The sequence below is a fragment of the Salvelinus alpinus genome, chromosome 25 (genome assembly GCF_045679555.1).
Source record: "Salvelinus alpinus chromosome 25, SLU_Salpinus.1, whole genome shotgun sequence".
NCBI lineage: Eukaryota > Metazoa > Chordata > Actinopteri > Salmoniformes > Salmonidae > Salvelinus > Salvelinus alpinus.
In genome coordinates this window covers 10516019-10532662 of record NC_092110.1, presented here as the reverse complement: position 1 = coordinate 10532662, position 16644 = coordinate 10516019, and the positions used below count along the sequence as shown (strand labels likewise).

At 44.1% G+C, this 16644-nt stretch overlaps 1 protein-coding gene across 1 annotated transcript in view; it reads left to right on the top strand.

The window, feature by feature from the left end:
- The window catches only part of sptbn5 (spectrin, beta, non-erythrocytic 5), a 57833-nt gene that overhangs the window by 29050 nt on the left and 12139 nt on the right, over positions 1–16644 (top strand). The window contains exons 26-50 of the mRNA XM_071365024.1: positions 162–348; positions 563–763; positions 1110–1226; positions 1991–2148; positions 2293–2425; positions 2600–2745; positions 3004–3118; positions 5353–5463; positions 5904–6083; positions 6335–6538; positions 6777–6926; positions 7099–7203; positions 8512–8703; positions 9513–9668; positions 9877–10068; positions 10426–10521; positions 10663–10781; positions 10995–11109; positions 12762–12875; positions 13007–13128; positions 14156–14318; positions 14541–14729; positions 14899–14976; positions 15100–15272; positions 15415–15505. Of these exons, the coding sequence (XP_071221125.1) occupies positions 162–348; positions 563–763; positions 1110–1226; positions 1991–2148; positions 2293–2425; positions 2600–2745; positions 3004–3118; positions 5353–5463; positions 5904–6083; positions 6335–6538; positions 6777–6926; positions 7099–7203; positions 8512–8703; positions 9513–9668; positions 9877–10068; positions 10426–10521; positions 10663–10781; positions 10995–11109; positions 12762–12875; positions 13007–13128; positions 14156–14318; positions 14541–14729; positions 14899–14976; positions 15100–15272; positions 15415–15505 (3607 nt within the window). The remainder of the gene's footprint in view (positions 1–161; positions 349–562; positions 764–1109; positions 1227–1990; positions 2149–2292; positions 2426–2599; positions 2746–3003; positions 3119–5352; positions 5464–5903; positions 6084–6334; positions 6539–6776; positions 6927–7098; positions 7204–8511; positions 8704–9512; positions 9669–9876; positions 10069–10425; positions 10522–10662; positions 10782–10994; positions 11110–12761; positions 12876–13006; positions 13129–14155; positions 14319–14540; positions 14730–14898; positions 14977–15099; positions 15273–15414; positions 15506–16644) is intronic.

Sequence of the window (16644 nt, the reverse complement as noted above, 5' to 3'; positions counted from 1 at the left end):
ATCCATTTATTGATTGATTCAATAATGCATTGAATTAGCTAACCTAGTTCTCTATCTAGGGCCCAGAGTTTTTCCTGTTCAGGTTAACATGGTCTGAAAAAACATCTGTCCCCTGTTCATAATCAGTGTGGATATTTTTGAGACATCATCTCTGTATGCAGGTTCAAGTCGCTGCAGAAGCCTCTGGATCGTCGCAGGGCCCAGCTGGAGGCGTCCGTGGCTCTGTTTGGCTTCTATCATGATGTAGACATAGAACTCTCCTGGATAACCGAACACTACCCATCCACTGGCTCCACCAACTATGACAAGTCCCTGGCAGGGGCTATCAACCTCATGCAGAAACATAAGGTATCAGTCTGGTAACAAGAAAATAATGACAAAGTTTGATTTACATTTTATATCTAGTCATTTTGTTGCTTCTTATCCAGAGTGACTCTCATCCAGTCTTTTTGGTTAGTTTGTTTCCTGCCCAGGGTGGACAGATGTAAATGAGTTAAAGCTAGTGCAATATATGTGTTGTGCATCGTCCCTGACAAAAATCAAATGTGTGTTCTGTGATCAGGAGCTGCAGGCAGAAGTGAACGCTCACCGTAAACACTTGAACCGGATCCTGGAGAAGGGGCAGAGCTTGGAGAAGTCCAGCCAATATGATGGAGAGGAAGTCCAGCAGAGGAATACACACCTGGCCACAGAGTGGGAGGAGCTAGAGGCAGCCTGTGACAAGAGGGCCATCCACCTGAACAGGGCCATCACTAGAGAACAGGTAGGGCCAACAGGAAAGCAGAATCCTGATTGTGATGGATCCAAAGAGGTTTTATTCATGATTATACAACAGGTGATTCTAATCCTGAATGGTGATTGGTTAAAACTGCATTCCAGCCGGTGTCTATTTCACAAGTTACCACCGGCTAAATCTGTGACGTTAAAATACCTATTTACTCTGTTCCATCTGACTGTGCAATCCACTGTCTCATCAGTCCAGCCAGGCAATTTATAATCACGATCTCCACTATAAAAAGCATCTAGACATTATCTCACATTTCTTTTAGACTGTACCTCTGAAGGACAATAATCATTATACCTCCATCACTGTACTCGTTTGCTCCTAGATCTTGCTTGACTGTGCGGAGCTGGAAACCCGTCTCTCTGAGACTCTAGCTTTGGTCAGCACTGATGAGTATGGCAAGAACGATCTAGCCACCCAGAGCCTTATCAAGCAACATCAGGTACTGTAACCCCATTCTCCTGTTCTCTTGTGTTTGACTGGCTGTATTCAAACTATACGTCACTGTCAACAGTTCTGTTGTTTGGATATAGCTGTTTGGCCATTCAGCAGATGGCTTTATCCAATAGTATGCTGTGATAATCAGAGGAGTTGGTTAATGCATCTGCACCTTGAGGAGCATGGTGTCTAATGCATCTGCACCTTGAGGAGCATGGTGTCTAATGCAGCTGCACTGTGAGGAGCATGGTGTCTAATGCAGCTGCACGGTGAGGAGCATGGTGTCTAATGCAGCTGCACTGTGAGGAGCATGGTGTCTAATGCAGCTGCACTGTGAGGAGCATGGTGTCTAATGCAGCTGCACTGTGAGGAGCATGGTGTCTAATGCAGCTGCACGGTGAGGAGCATGGTGTCTAATGCAGCTGCACTGTGAGGAGCATGGTGTCTAATGCAGCTGCACGGTGAGGAGCATGGTGTCTAATGCAGCTGCACGGTGAGGAGCATGGTGTCTAATGCAGCTGCACTGTGAGGAGCATGTTGTCTAATGCAGCTGCACGGTGAGGAGCATGGTGTCTAATGCAGCTGCACGGTGAGGAGCATGGTGTCTAATGCAGCTGCACGGTGAGGAGCATGGTGTCTAATGCAGCTGCACTGTGAGGAGCATGGTGTCTAATGCAGCTGCACGGTGAGGAGCATGGTGTCTAATGCAGCTGCACTGTGAGGAGCATGGATTGTGTAATGCTGCTGTCTCTGTTGTGTGTCCTGCAGGCGGTGGAGGGGCAGATGGAGGTGCTGGAGGCCCAGGTGGAGGAGCTGGGGGATAGTGTGGAGTCAGCCGTCCATGAGTGGAACCTGGACGAGGTCAATAGACCATACAGCCGCATCAGCAGTCAGATGAGCCAGCTGCAACACCAAGCCCAAGTCAGGTGTGCTCAAGCAATCAAACACATGACATTTGATACAAAGATGCCATGAGATCATGGTTTGATGCCCCCCCCCCCTCAACAGGCACCTCGAGGAGACATATGTTATGGGTGAGTGTAACAGAGGAGTTGTCTACCTTCTCTTAGGGGCCAAAAGCTGAGGGAGGCTCTCCACCTCCATGAGTTCAGACGGGAGTCTTCAGAGCTGGACGACTGGATCACACAGCAGAGACAGATAGCCTCCTCTGAGGACTACGGAAATGACTATGAACATGTAGTGGTGAGAAATACCATCTACCACTACTGTCTATATATATTTGCACAGATCTCCAAAATGTTCAGTTGGAAAATATTATCCAGATTGTGAGCGTGAGTAATGCCTATTTCTTCCAAAATGTGGCATTTGTCATTGAAAATGAAAATTTTAACAAATGTTCTTGGTTTCCCATGATAGCTACTGAATGGTAAATTTGAGGCCTTCCTGAAGCGTTTGGACGTGGGATTTGATAGGATGCGGAGCTGCAAAGAGCTTGCTGATAGTCTCATTCAACATAAGCACCCTCAAGCTTCCAACATCAGGGACACACAACATCAGCTCAGGTATGGGCACCTAATCGATATTCTTTATTGCTCACACTACCAGTCCACTGTACAAATTAACAATGCGTGTATCCACATTCAAATGACGAAATACAACTCAAATCTGGTTGAAATGACATCATTACATGCTTGTTAACTTGTTGCAATGATGATGTCATTTCAAGCAGCTATGTCTATTGGGATAAAAGTAATGTTAAAGAGATCTTACCTGATGACCTGAGTCGGTTGTTTTTGTCTTGTTTCCCTCCTGTTTCATAGATTGTCATGGGAGGAACTGCAGGACTTGGCCAAAGACCGCAAAGACCGTTTACTCAAAGCCGAGGAGTGTCACAAGTTTTACAGAGATCTCACCGATGCCTTAGGACATATTGAGGTACAGTTTAAGCATAAATAAGTATATTTTGGATGAATTAGAAAGTGCCTTGAAAGTAGGGCTCGTGAGCGGCGCAGTGGTCTAAGGCACTGCATCTCAGAGCTAGAGGCGTCATTACAGACACCCTGGTTCGAATCCAGGCTGTATCACAACCGGCCATGATTGGTAGTCCCATAGGGTGGTGCACAAATAGCCCAGCGTTGTCCGGGTTTGGCCGGTGTAGGCCGTTATTGTAAATAAGAATTTGTTCTTAACTGACTTGTTTAGTTAAATAAAGGTTAAATCAAATAAATACTCTACCGTTCAAAAATGTAGGGTCGCTTAGAAATGTCATTCTTTTCCATGAAAACATGAGTTGCAAAATGAATAGGAAATATAGTCAAGACATTGACAAGGTTATACATAATGATTTTTAATTGAAATAATAATCGCGTCCTTCAAACTTTGCTTTCGTCAAATGATCCTCCACTTGCAGCAATTACATCCTTGCAGACCTTTTGGCATTCTAGTTGTCAATTTGTTGAGGTAATCTGAAGAGATTTCACCCCATGCTTCCTGAAGCACCTCCCACAAGTTGGATTGGCTTGATGGGCACTTAGGTACCATACGGTCAAGCTGCTCCCACAACAGCTCAATAGGGTTGAGATCCGGTGACTGTGCTGGCCACTCCATTATAGACAGAATACCAGCTGACTGCTTCTTCCCTAAATAGTTGCATAGTTTGGAGCTGTGCTTTGGGTCATTGTCCTGTTGTAGGAGGAAATTGGCTCCAACTGAGCGCCGTCCACAGGGTATGTATGGCATGGCGTTGCAAAATGGAGTGGTAGCCTTCCTACTTCAAGATCCCTTTTACTCTGTAGAAATCTCCCACTTTACCACCACCAAAGCACCCCCAGACCATCACATTGCCTCCACCATGCTTGACAGATGGCGTCAAGCACTCCTCCAGCATCTTTTCATGTTTTCTGCATCTCACGAATGTTCTTCTTTGTGATCTGAACACCTCAAACTTAGATTTTCTGGACTTTTTTCCAATCTTCCTGTGTCTGTGTTCTTTTGCCCATCTTAATCTTTTCTTTTTATTGGCAAGTCTGAGATATGGCTTTTTCTTTGCAACTCTGGCTAGAAGGCCAGTATCCTGGAGTCGCCTCTTCACTGTTGACGTTGAGTCTGGTGTTTTGCGGGTATTATTAAATGAAGCTGCCAGTTGAGGACTTGTGAGGCGTCTGTTTCTCAAACTAGACACACTAATGTACTTGTCCTCTTGCTCAGTTATGCACCGGGACCTCCCACTCCTCTTTCTATTCTGGTTAGAGCCAATTTGCGCTGTTCTGTGAAGGGAGTAGTACACAGCGTTGTACAAGATCTTCAGTTTCTTCGCAATTTCTCATATGGAATAGCCTTAATTTCTCAGAACAAGAATAGACTGACGAGTTTCAGGAGAAAGTTCTTTGTTTCTGGCCATTTTGAGCCTGTAATCGAACCCGCAAATGCTGATGCTCCAGATACTCAACTAGTCTAAAGAAAGCCAGTTTTATTGCTTCTTTAATCAGAACAGTTTTCAGCTGTGCTAACATAATAGCAAAAGGGCTTTCTAATGATCACTTAGCCTTTTAAAATGATAAACTTGGATTAGCTAACACAACGTGCCATTGGAACACAGGAGTGATGGTTGCTGATAATGGGCCTCTATGCCTTTGTAGATATTCCATAAAAAATCTGCCAATTCCAGCTGCCATTTACAACATTAACAATGTCTACACTGTATTTCTGATCAATTTAATGGACAAAGAATTTGCTTTTCTTTCAAAAACAAGGACATTTCTAAGTGACCCCAAACTTTTGAACGGTAGTGTATAATAGCTCAGTGACTTGCTGAGAGGCTCAGTGTTGCTCAGAGTTCATATAGAGTTAATCTCTGTGTAAAAGTATCAGTCTTGACCTAAAATGTTTACTGTGCTCCTTATCCGTGTGGTGTCAGGACATCAACTTAATTTAAGGCACTGATCTGACTCAGACAAACAATCAGCTGTGTAATGCTCACTGAAAGTACACCATGTAAATTAAGTGTGAGGGTAAAATCGAATTGTGTAATGCAAATAAAAGTCACTACTGCTTAGCAAATGCATGCTGATAAATTATTATTGAGTTTGTGTGATTCATCCTCTGTCTGTGTTCTCTCTCTCCATCCATCCATCCCCCCGTCTCTCTCGCTCTCTCTCCAACCACCACAGGAGAGGTACAAGAGCATTCCTGATGACATCGCCAGGGACCTGCGAGGGGTGCTTTTGCAGCTTCGTAAACACGAGGCTCTAGTCCACGTGCTAGCAGGGAACGAGCAGCAGGTACTGAACACAACACATCAATAGTTTACCCACAACTTTTGTGATCAAATGTTCTTATTGACTGACTTTAACAACAATACAATCAATGATAATCCGTTCACCCAGAATTCCCAAAAATGTTTTGCCCTGTATTATACTGTAGATTGTATAAAACTGTCACTTACTCTTCCATTTTCTTGAGCTAACGATTGAGCTAGGGCTTTCTAAGCTGTTCTTTGAGGATATTTCACTCAGTGGTTACTGTAATGGAGGTGGTTTTGTGAGCCACGCTTGTGTGATAAGTAACCTTGCCATAGACTGGTCTAGGTTTTAGCCCAGCGGGCTAACATAATCTTCTGGCGCACAGGTCGCTCAAATTACCATCCAGGCCAGTTGTGGGGGTTGCCTGCATGTCTTCATTGTCCATCTATGAATCTTCCTATCATATGGGTTGTTCTTAGCTCCAGGAGCTGCTGGATATGGCAGACTCCACCCTGGACCTGTGCTCCCCAGAGATGAGGGTTCTCCTGCAGGATCAACAACAGGAGGTGGTGGAGCACTGGGAGAAGCTGCGCCTCCACATGGACCAGAGGGAGGGAGACCTCAAACGGGCACGCCAACGCTACCTCTTCCTCAACACGGTAACTGACTCTATATTAACCATTAGAGACACCATTTCCGTTTGCAAACTCTCTCTGATCCTTTACCAGGACTAATAAGCATTGTCAATGGCGATTCTACATTGAACGTGCTTTTTAGTCCAGGGGTAGACTTAATTTGAGTCTAGGAAATCAGCATTAAGAGTTTCCTAGTTCTTGTTACACTGATTGATTTGGATATTACATGATGTATATATTGCATGTTGGTTTTAACGTCTATTTTGGTGTTCTAGGTCCAGGACTATGCTCTGTGGTGTGCCCAGGTGTTGAGTGGGATGACAGCGGAGGAGTCTATTAGAGACGTGGCCACCTGTGACCTGCACCTGGCCCAGCACCAGCAGCTGTGGGCTGAGATCGTGGCCCGGGAGGAGACCTACGACCAGGCAGTGGCTATGGGGCAAGAGCTGCAGGTGCAGGACAGACACAACGCAAGAGAGGTATTCAATTTAGTAGTTCTTTATTGTCACAGAAACACAATTCAGTTGCAGCAGAATTACACACATTGAATGAGCATATACACACTCTGTATTCCTATAAATGTCTCAATGTTTTCTGTGCAAATATTTTCTACTGTCCCAGCATTCTGAGGCTTGAATACATACAAGAGGAGAGAGTTGGTTTTACATAAATGGTACCTAAATAAGCTGGCAATGTGTGGTGTCTTCCTCCTACCAGGTCCAGGATAAGCTGAGTGGTCTACAGGAGGAGAGGGACTCACTTCATGGCCACTGGGAGAGGAAACAGAGAGGCCTGGAGGGGACCCACCTGGAACAGGTCTTCTACAGGGACACCGAGAGCATGGAGAAGATCACCAACTCCCAAGAGGTCAGAGGTCAAAGCTGGTCAATCAAAGAATATATGCTCTGTTTCAAGACTCACATTGTCAGTGCAAGCCCCTGACGGTGCAATTACATCCATTTTGAAGCAAAACACATGTTCTCCTATGCTGCGGTACATGTTCATATTTTGAATGCCCCCAACTTGTTTTTCCTTCCAGATCCTTCTGAAGAACAGTGATCTGGGGACGTCAGTTGATGAGACAGAGGGACTCATAAAACGCCATGAAGCCTTTGAGAAACTCCTCAGCACTCAGGAGGACAAGGTCTGAATTCCTTCAATCCTCCGCTGTCCATCTTTATGAAGTGCACTATCCCATTGTCCTTAACTCTGAAAGCGCTAACATAATTTTTGCTTAAAAACGCCAACTGGGATAATTTTTGATAATTAGTAATGATTTGAAAGAGATACAATTGGTAATCATTTCAGAGAGAGACTGTGGTAATAATTTCAAAGAGATACTGTCCGTCAAGCAGTAACACTTTTTTTTTGTAAATACTAAAAATTCCCCCAAATAAGCATTTGATTTTTTTATTACACATTTATGGTCAAAATGTGATGTATCAAAATAGACATGTTTGTATGTTTTTCATGATTTGAACAGATATTTTGATTAATTTCATCCATGGCCTCTTGTTATGAACATTTGTCTGTTATTCATTCAAAGGGTTGTTTCTGTGGTACTTAGAGGCTGAAAAAGTTGGCGATTGAGCTAATCTGACATACCTGTACGACGTAAAATGCCTACTGATATTGGCTATATAGGCAATATGGGCGCTGGTGCCATCACACTTTTAACTCTAACTTTGGAACATTATGGGCTATCAACTCTGTTCCAATTGCATCTGAAAGATGATGATCACAACTTGGTTATGTAGATTGTGTTATAGTGGCTGCTACGCCCCCGAGGGGCCAAATCTGGGGTTGCTCCATATCTATAAACGCAGCATGCAACAATTTCAATGATTTTACTGAGTTATAGTTCATATAAGGAAATCAGTCAATTGAAATAAATAAATTAGGCCTAAATCTATGGATTTCATGTGACTGGGCAGGGGCACAGCCATGGGTGGGCCTGGGAGGGCATAGGCCCACCGACTGGGAAGCCAGCCAATCAGAATGAGTTTTTCCGCACAACAGGGCTTCATTACAGACAGAAATACTCCTCAGTGGCATTGTGTAATGTGACAAAACTGTACATTTTAGAGTGGCCTTTTATTGTCCCCAGCACAAGGTGCACCTGTGTAATGATCATGCTGTTTAATCAGCTTCTTGATATACCACACCTGTCAGGTGGATGGATGATCTTGACAAAGGAGAAATGTTAAGTAACAGGGATGTAAACAAATTTGTGCACAAAATCTGAGAGAAATAAGCTTTTTGTGTATATTTCTGGGATCTTTCAGTTCAGGAAACATGGGACCAACACTTTTCATGTTACGTTTATATTATATATATATTTTCAGGGTACATGCATCTTGGAATTTAATAATCTATGATATAACATACACTGTCAAGTGTTCTGTGTATGTGTCTCAGCCTGTTCAACCACAGCACTGTCATTGCTCTTTAGATATCATTGCTGAAGGACCTTGCTGAGAGACTGAAGAAGGAAGACTTCAGTCGTGAGAAAGCCGGCCACATCCACAGCAAGCTGAAGGCCCTCCTGGAGAGGCGAAGCAGGATTAAGGGACTGTCAATCAAACGCAGAGAGGAGTTGGCAATCTCCAGGCTGCTCTGCATCTTCAACCGCAATGCTGCCGAGGTACAGTACCACACATCACCTGTGGTCAGACATGGGTTCCAATCCAGGGGCCAGGGTTCCGGGCCAGAAGCACGCTTTTGACTGCACTTTCAGTTTTGCTTCGGTACTGCAGTTTAACTGATGTCTGGCCCAGAAAGACAATTCCTGTAGACGGCCCCATAGAAAAGTCCAATTTGAAAATTCCTAAGAAGACACTTTAGTCATCACCTTTGAGTACAAACTATCCATTGAATTATTTAAATAATTGTAGCTGTGGCCAATTCCTTTTCCATTACTTACAGCTAAAGATATTAACATTTTATATTCATGCTCTGACATCATGAGCTCAGCTAGCCAGGGGAAGTGCCGATTGGCTTGTTTAGCTGTCCACGTGCTTAGCACGCTCTGACAGAGTTCCCAGAGCATGTTCGCGCAATACTGCTGTCTGTCCAGTGTGCACTGAGTGCTAGTGCGCAGACGCAGTAAGAAAGATGTTAACAACCACGAAACGGTGTATGCGAATGAGAGTAGATTACGTTGAAAACTACGGTCGGCCATCTTGGAAGCAGTCTAGTTCTTTTATTCATCAATGATTCAAATGCTATTTGTTTTCTTTCAACTACTTTCACCCGTTGAGCCTGGCTGACCTGGAGTGCCAGATGGGCTTGCACTTCGAGACTAGTCCATTAGTTCCCTTGCACCAGAAAAGCTCAATCAAGTGTAGATGGAGTATTTAGAGAGAAATAATTATAGAAAATAATTACAATTTGAACCAAGGTCTGCCTGTGGTAGATGAAGCGATGTTGTGATGATGTCTGTCTTTGGCCCAGGCTGAGGAGTGGGTGTCGGAGCGTATGCAGAAGATGCAGGAGGATTCCAAGGTGGACCTGAGCAACCTGCAGACCAAGATGAAGCTGCTCCAAAAACATCAAGTCTTTGAGGCAGAGATTCTCGCCCACAGCAGAATCATTGACTCAGTGCAGCTGGTATGAGCTGTTATTAAACTACACTGGGGAGGGTTTCTTGTCAGCGATAACTACAGTACATAGTTCAGTAACACTTTATCCTTATAATCCTTTACAACTTCTTATAAGCATGTAGGAGCCTTTATAATGTCTCATACGTCATAATATGTCATAGAGATTCATGTATCAATGTTTGAGCTGACTAAAACTGACCCCTGTGCTGGCCTAGGCTGGTGAGGAGCTGGTGTCTCTGCATCACCCTAAGTCCCAGGAGGTTCGTCGTAGTGTTGCAGCTCTTGAGAAACACTGGGAGGAGCTGAAGCTGGCGGTGGCCGCCAGGGGGAAGGTTCTAGAAGACAACAGAGACTTCCTGGAGTTCCTGCAGAAGGTGGACCAGGTGGAGGTCTGGATCAGACAGAAGGTAAGCATGGACTAGAACAAGGAGTCCTAGAAGAGCTATGAAAAGAAGTCCCTGCACACTTGAATCAGATGCAAGTTTCAGTGTTAAATGTGTTAAACTTCAGTCAACAACAACCTTTTGTCAGAGCACACCACCTAGAAGAGCAATGTATGAAGGAACGTTCAAGAGTAGGCAGTATGGCAACGTGAGACTTTAGATGAGAATGCAACCACAAAACGTTGGATTGCAAGAAGAATGCAGGAGCTACCACGATACCAGTAGTTGTCAGCATGTCCCGCATATTGATAATATAAAACACAAACATGGAAATAATTAATTTTCACATAGCTTTGTTGTATGTGTTCTGTTCTTTTTCAGGAGGTCATGATAAACATAGGGGATGTTGGCACAGACTATGAGCATGGGCTCCAACTGCTGAAGAAACTGAATGAGTTTAGAGGATCAGGCTCTGGGGTGAGTTTGTTTCTGAACGAACATACGGCATTTACAGTACTAGCGTTTGCCATCGCTGCTGGTCTTGGAACTTTGGGCGAGTTTAGTGACCCTTATCAAGAAGGAGAATTGGAAAATTGAATTGAGTGCGTTTTATTTCAGGAAGTCACAGTGGACGATGCTCACATCAAGGCCATCAACAACCTGGCTGCTCGGCTGGAGAGGCAGAACAGTGACGAACTGGCCACAGTGAAACAGCGCAGACAGCAGCTTAATGACAGGTGACACCCAGCCTACTGAGAAAATTAATTGATGATGATGATGACTGTGGTGATGTTTGTCCTTCAAGAGGAAAACTATTTCTACAGCTCACAGGTTCCGATGCCTTTTTTCAACCAGAAAAGTTGTAATGTACTGTACACATACTGTAGTATAATTTATATATTTTTTGGACCTGCTCTAACACCTTTTCTTTTCACCACACCTTCCATCAGATGGAGTAAGTTCCATGGCAACCTGAGCAGCTATAAGAAGAAGCTGGAGGCAGCGCTGGTGATCCACTCTCTCATCAGAGAACTGGATGAAGTCCGGGAGAGAGCCAATGAGAAGGTTGGAATGGCTTCATCTTAGCCCTTCTCTATAAAACCTACTTAACATTAAGTGTCTTATGTATGACTTACTGTAACAGATGTCATAAGAAGATATCACAGATCTCAGTTTCAGAGTACAGTATTTGAGTATACACCTGTCAAGCTATTTTATAAAGTAATTTTTCTGTAATTAATATTACCTGATTAAACTAATCATGTAAATGTAATTAGCTAGAAAGTCGGGGCACCACGGCACCCTGTTTAAAGACCTGGTAATCTTTTATATCAATAGCAGTCAATTATTATTATTATTTTATATGTTTTTTGTATTTTTCACCCCTTTTTTCTCCCCAATTGGTAGTTACAGTCTTGTCCCATCGCTGCAACTCCCGTACGGACTCGGGAGAGGCGAAGGTCGAGAGCCATGCGTCCTCCGAAACACAACCCAACCAAGCCGCACTGCTTCTTGACACAATGCCCATCCAACCCGGAAGCCAGCCGCACCAATGTGTCGGAGGAAGCACCGTACACCTGGCGACCGTGTCAGCGTGCACTGCGCTCAGCCCGCCACAGGAGTTGCTAGTGCACGATGAGACAAGGATATCCCTGCCGGCCAAACCCTCCCTAACCCGTGCGCCGCGCCATGGGCCTCCCGGTCGCGGCCGGCTGCAACAGAGCCTGGGCTCAAACCCAGAATCTCTGGTGGCACAGCTAGCACTGCGATGTGCCTTAGACCACTGCGCCACTCGGGAGGCCCTAGCAGTCAATTATTAATCGTCACCTTATTCAGTCTCATCTGAACGTCGTAAAATTCTCGGTTATCTTCACGAACCCTGGATAACAAGTTGAATCAGCAATACAAATGTGGTTTAATTATTTATTTACTAAATACCTAAATAATCACACAGAATTGCATATACACAGGATGGATCATACATTGACATCAGTCCTCACGTCACCAGGAACACAATGTTAATTTCGTTAGGTTGTAGTCGTTCAACCATTCACAACCAGAGCTCACGCTGAGGTTGGCTTAGTTCTGTAGTTGATATTAGCCCTTTTAAACGTATGGACAGCAGTCCTCACGTCATCGGGAACACAAGGTTGACTTTTCGTCAATGGGCTTTTGTAGTGGTGGAGAGAAGGGCGTGTTTTATAGTTTACAACCAATGTCTGTTCACATGGACGGGGCCACTGAGTTGAGCATAGTTCACTTATGAAAACAATTCTCTCATTTAGAAGCTAAAATTACATTTCATCGTTTCATATTTAAACATTTAAATTGCACAACAATTCCATGTGAATCTGATAACTATAATGTGTAGACTTTCCAATATACAGTTTATGTCATCCTATCATCAGTAATAATGTCTCAGACGACAACGGATCTGATATCATATTCTTTAAGTACCAACAGATATTTTGAACTGGTTGGATTAGAGAAATATGTTTCCGTTCCCCACCCTTTTGATGTTACCAGACTCTCTCAATGTTAACAAATGGCTTTTCCAAGAGTCAAATCTGTAGAGTAGAGAGAGGTAAGGGGGAAAGGTATTTATGGGGGTCATAAACCTCACCAACAAGGCAACGCCATGACACACCCTTGTTGTCTTGAAAGAGTGTCCACATCATATTGTATTTAATTCCTATCTGCTGGGATTCCTATTGTAGATGCATCTGCTGCAAGGCCAGGACTGTGGCTGGGATGTGGAGAGTGTGGAGAATCTGATACGACGCCACGAGGAGACTGAACGTGAGGCTGGAGTCATACAGGAAAGAGGCAAGGTGAGAAGAAGCCACAACATGGCCTGATATACTGTAATGCGTTTTACAGTGAAACAGAAAAATATAGGTGAATTGAATCGAATATTTGAAAGACCAACTAATTGCATCCTGGTCTTGTGTTGATTTGCCAGGCACTGGAAAAGGACACCGCTGACCGCCTGAAAGCTCAGTCTGTGATGGCCGACAAACTGAGCAAAAAGCAGAAAGAGGTCAAAACCGGCCTTGTGAAGCTAGAGAAGGACATTAAACTCAGGTGTGTTGCAAATAGTAACTGAAATATCCTGAAAATATGTACTCTTTCCAAACGTGATACACTACACGGCCAAAAGTATGTGGACACCTGTTCGTCGAACATCTCATTCCAAAATCATGGGCATTAATATGGAGTTGGTTCCCCTTTTTGCTGCTATAACATCTTCCTCTCTTCTGGGAACGCTTTCCCCAAATGTTGGAACATTGCTGTGAGGACTTGCTTCCATTCAGCCACAAGCATTACTGAGGTCGGGCACTGACGTGGGAGATTAGGCCTGGCTCGCAGTTGGCGTTCCAGTTCATCCCAAAGGTCTTCAATGGGGTTGAGGTCAAGGCTCTGTGCAGGTCAATCAAGTTCTTCCACAATGATCTCACAAAGTTGTAAGCTCAGAATCGTCTAGAATGTCATTGTATGCTGTAGCGTTAAGATTTTCCTTCACTGGAACCTAGCCCGAACCATGAAAAACAGCCCCAGACAATTATTCCTCCTCCACCAAACTTTACAGTTGGCACTCTGCATTGGGGCAGGTAGCGTTCTCCTGGCATCTGCCAACCCCAGATTCGTCCGTGGGACTGTCAGATGGTGAAGCGTGATTCATCACTCCAGAGAACACGTTTCCACTGCTCCAGAGTCCAATGGAGGCGAGCTTTACACCACTCCAGCCGACGCTTGGCATCAACTTACAGTTGACCGGGGCAGCTCTAGCAGGGCAGAAATTTCACGAACCATGTTGAAAGTCAATGAGCTCTTCTATAAGGCCATTGCATAGCTGTGTGCCTTATTTTATATACCTGTCAGCAACGTGTGTGGCTGAAATAGCCAAATCCTCTAATTTGAAGGGGTGTCCACATACCTTTGTGTATATATAGTGTACTTTGATCTTGCAAAAATGACACAATGGAATCATTATTCAAGTCATTATGACAGTATAGATGTGTGTGCTCTGTTAGGACACCATCTACTTCCTCTTGTTTTATTATGGGGTATGGGGAAGCGGCAGAGAGACTAATAGGAAGTGATGTTACAGGAAGGAGAGGCTGCAGGAGGCTCACCAGCTGCAGCTGTTCAAGGCTAACCAGCGCCTCCTACTGGACTGGACCCTGAAGCAGAGCTCTGAGATGGGAGAGAAAGGCCTGCCCAAGAGCAAGAACGAAGCAGAGCGATTCATAGTAGAACATCAAGACTGGAAGGTGACGACTGATTATGATATTCAAGTTATCTTGGCTATCTTTCTAGGTCTCCTTGCTGTTTTATCTTTCTAGGTCTCACTAGGAAAGGAGGTTTTCAACCTTTCCTAGTGATGTTAAATATAAGTTTTAAAAAATCCCCCAAATATTTTAACCTCCCATAAGACCCATTTAAATTGCAAATGTATGTTTCCGGAAGAGATTAAATGTGTTAATGTGTTCTAGACTGAGATTGATGCACGGGGGGAGCGTATCGACTCTGTCAGAGACTTTGGCTTGAGTCTGGTAAAGTCTGGACACAGCTCATCATCAGAGATCAATAAGTCTCTGACCAAGCTGGAAGAGGCCAAGATGGGTCTGAGCCAGACCTGGCAGAACAGGAAGAAGACTCTGGATCAGGCTCTAGGCCTACAGGTAACCCTAACTTAGAGACATTTGTACAATTTATGTTGTGAATGTAGCTCATCAAACATTAGGCATGTTTTCCTGCTTATTTATTGCTTATTGGTGGCAGTCAACGCACCTAATAAAATAAGGGTAAAATACATTTTAAAAAGTTACATAAATCTTGTTTTCATTTCAGATATTCCTTGGCTACATGGAGCAGAGTGAGAGCTGGTTGAGCAACAAGGAGGCCTTTCTGGCCAATGAAGACCTTGGGGTAGGAACTCAATGTCTTTGCTCGTAAATTATGTGTGAACAATTTATGTAGGCCTTTTTAAAGGACTTATGAAGGCTGCATCAGATGTGTTGTTTAAATTGTGACATTGATTGATTATTGCAGAGTTCTCTCTCTGATGTGGAGACCCTCCAGAGAAAGCAAGCCCTGTTTGAGAACACTCTGGATGCTCAGATGGAGCAGGTAGAAGGAGTGGAGCGGTTCGCCCAACAGCTGATCCAGCAGAAACACTTTGACTTGGACAATATCAAGTGCAAGAGCAAGTCTGTGCTGCTCAGGTAGAAGCCAACAATGAACTATGAGCCAAATATTTCCCTGTTTTCAAAGACTGCCCATATACAAAGATATTGTTTGGTGTATGAAATGATTTCTTCTGCCTTTGTTTGCTATACCTGACTCAAAAACCATGCCTCTCTCCAGAAAAGGAAAACTGTTGGAAATGAGTAAGGTTCGCCGGAAGGCTCTTGAAGAATCTCTACAACTCCAGACGTTCCTGGGTAGCAGCTATGAGGTATGAGAAGTTGGGTTTGCTTGAAGGGTCCGCTTTAACCAACTCAATGTTAGTGTGGGTCGATGAGGTTGATATGCAAGACTAAAACATAAGTATACCCCTGAGTGAATACTTTGTAGAAGCACCTTTGGCGGCGATTACAGCTTTGAGTCATCTTGGGTATTTCTTTATCAGCTTTGCACTTCTGGATTTGGGGATTTTCTCGCATTCTTCCCTGCAGATTTTCTCAAGTTCTGTTAAATTAGATGGGTAGCTGCAGTGAACAGCAATCTTCAAGTCTTTCCACAAATTTTCAGTGGGATTCAAGTCTGGGCTTTGGCTGGGCCACTCAAGGATTTTCACATTCTTGTTCTGAAGCCATCCCGGTGTTGCTTTGGCTGTAAGCTTGGGGTCATTGTCCTGTTGGAACGTAAATCTTCGTCCCAGTCTAAGGTTGTTTGCACTATGAAGTAGGATCTCATCAAGGATTTGCCTGCATTTGCCTCCTTTCATTATTCCCTCTATTCTTTCCAGTCTCTCAGTCCCTGCCGCTGAAAAGCATCCCCATAGCATGATGTTCCCACCACCATGCTTTACGGTAGGGATAGTGTTAAATGGGTGATGAGCTGTGCCTGGTTCTCCAGACATAGCGCTTTGCATTCGTGCCAAAACGTTTTGTCTCATCAGACCACTAAACCTTTTGCCTTATGATTTCAGTCTTTCACGTCTTTTTCCAAACTCCAGGCGTGCTGTCGTGCCTTTTTCTCAGGAATGGCTTCTGTCTGGCCACTCCCACTAAGTCCAGATTTGTGAAGTGCTGTAGAGACTGTTGTCCTGGCAGGTTCTCCCATCTCAGCCAAGGAACTCTGTAGTTCTGTCAGAGTGTTCATTGGGTTCTTGATAATCTCCTTGACCAAGGTTTTTCTTGCCCGTTTGCTCAGTTTGGTTGGACGGCCAGCTCTAGGCAGAGTCTGGGTAGTTCAATATTTTTTACATTTCCCAATGATGGAGACCACTGTGGTCATGGAAACTTTAAACACTCTAGACATTTTTATACCCTTTCCCAGATATATGCCTCATCACAATTCTATCTCGGAGATCTACGGACAGGTCCTTGGACTTAATAGTATATTTTCAGCTCTGACATGTTCTGTCAACTG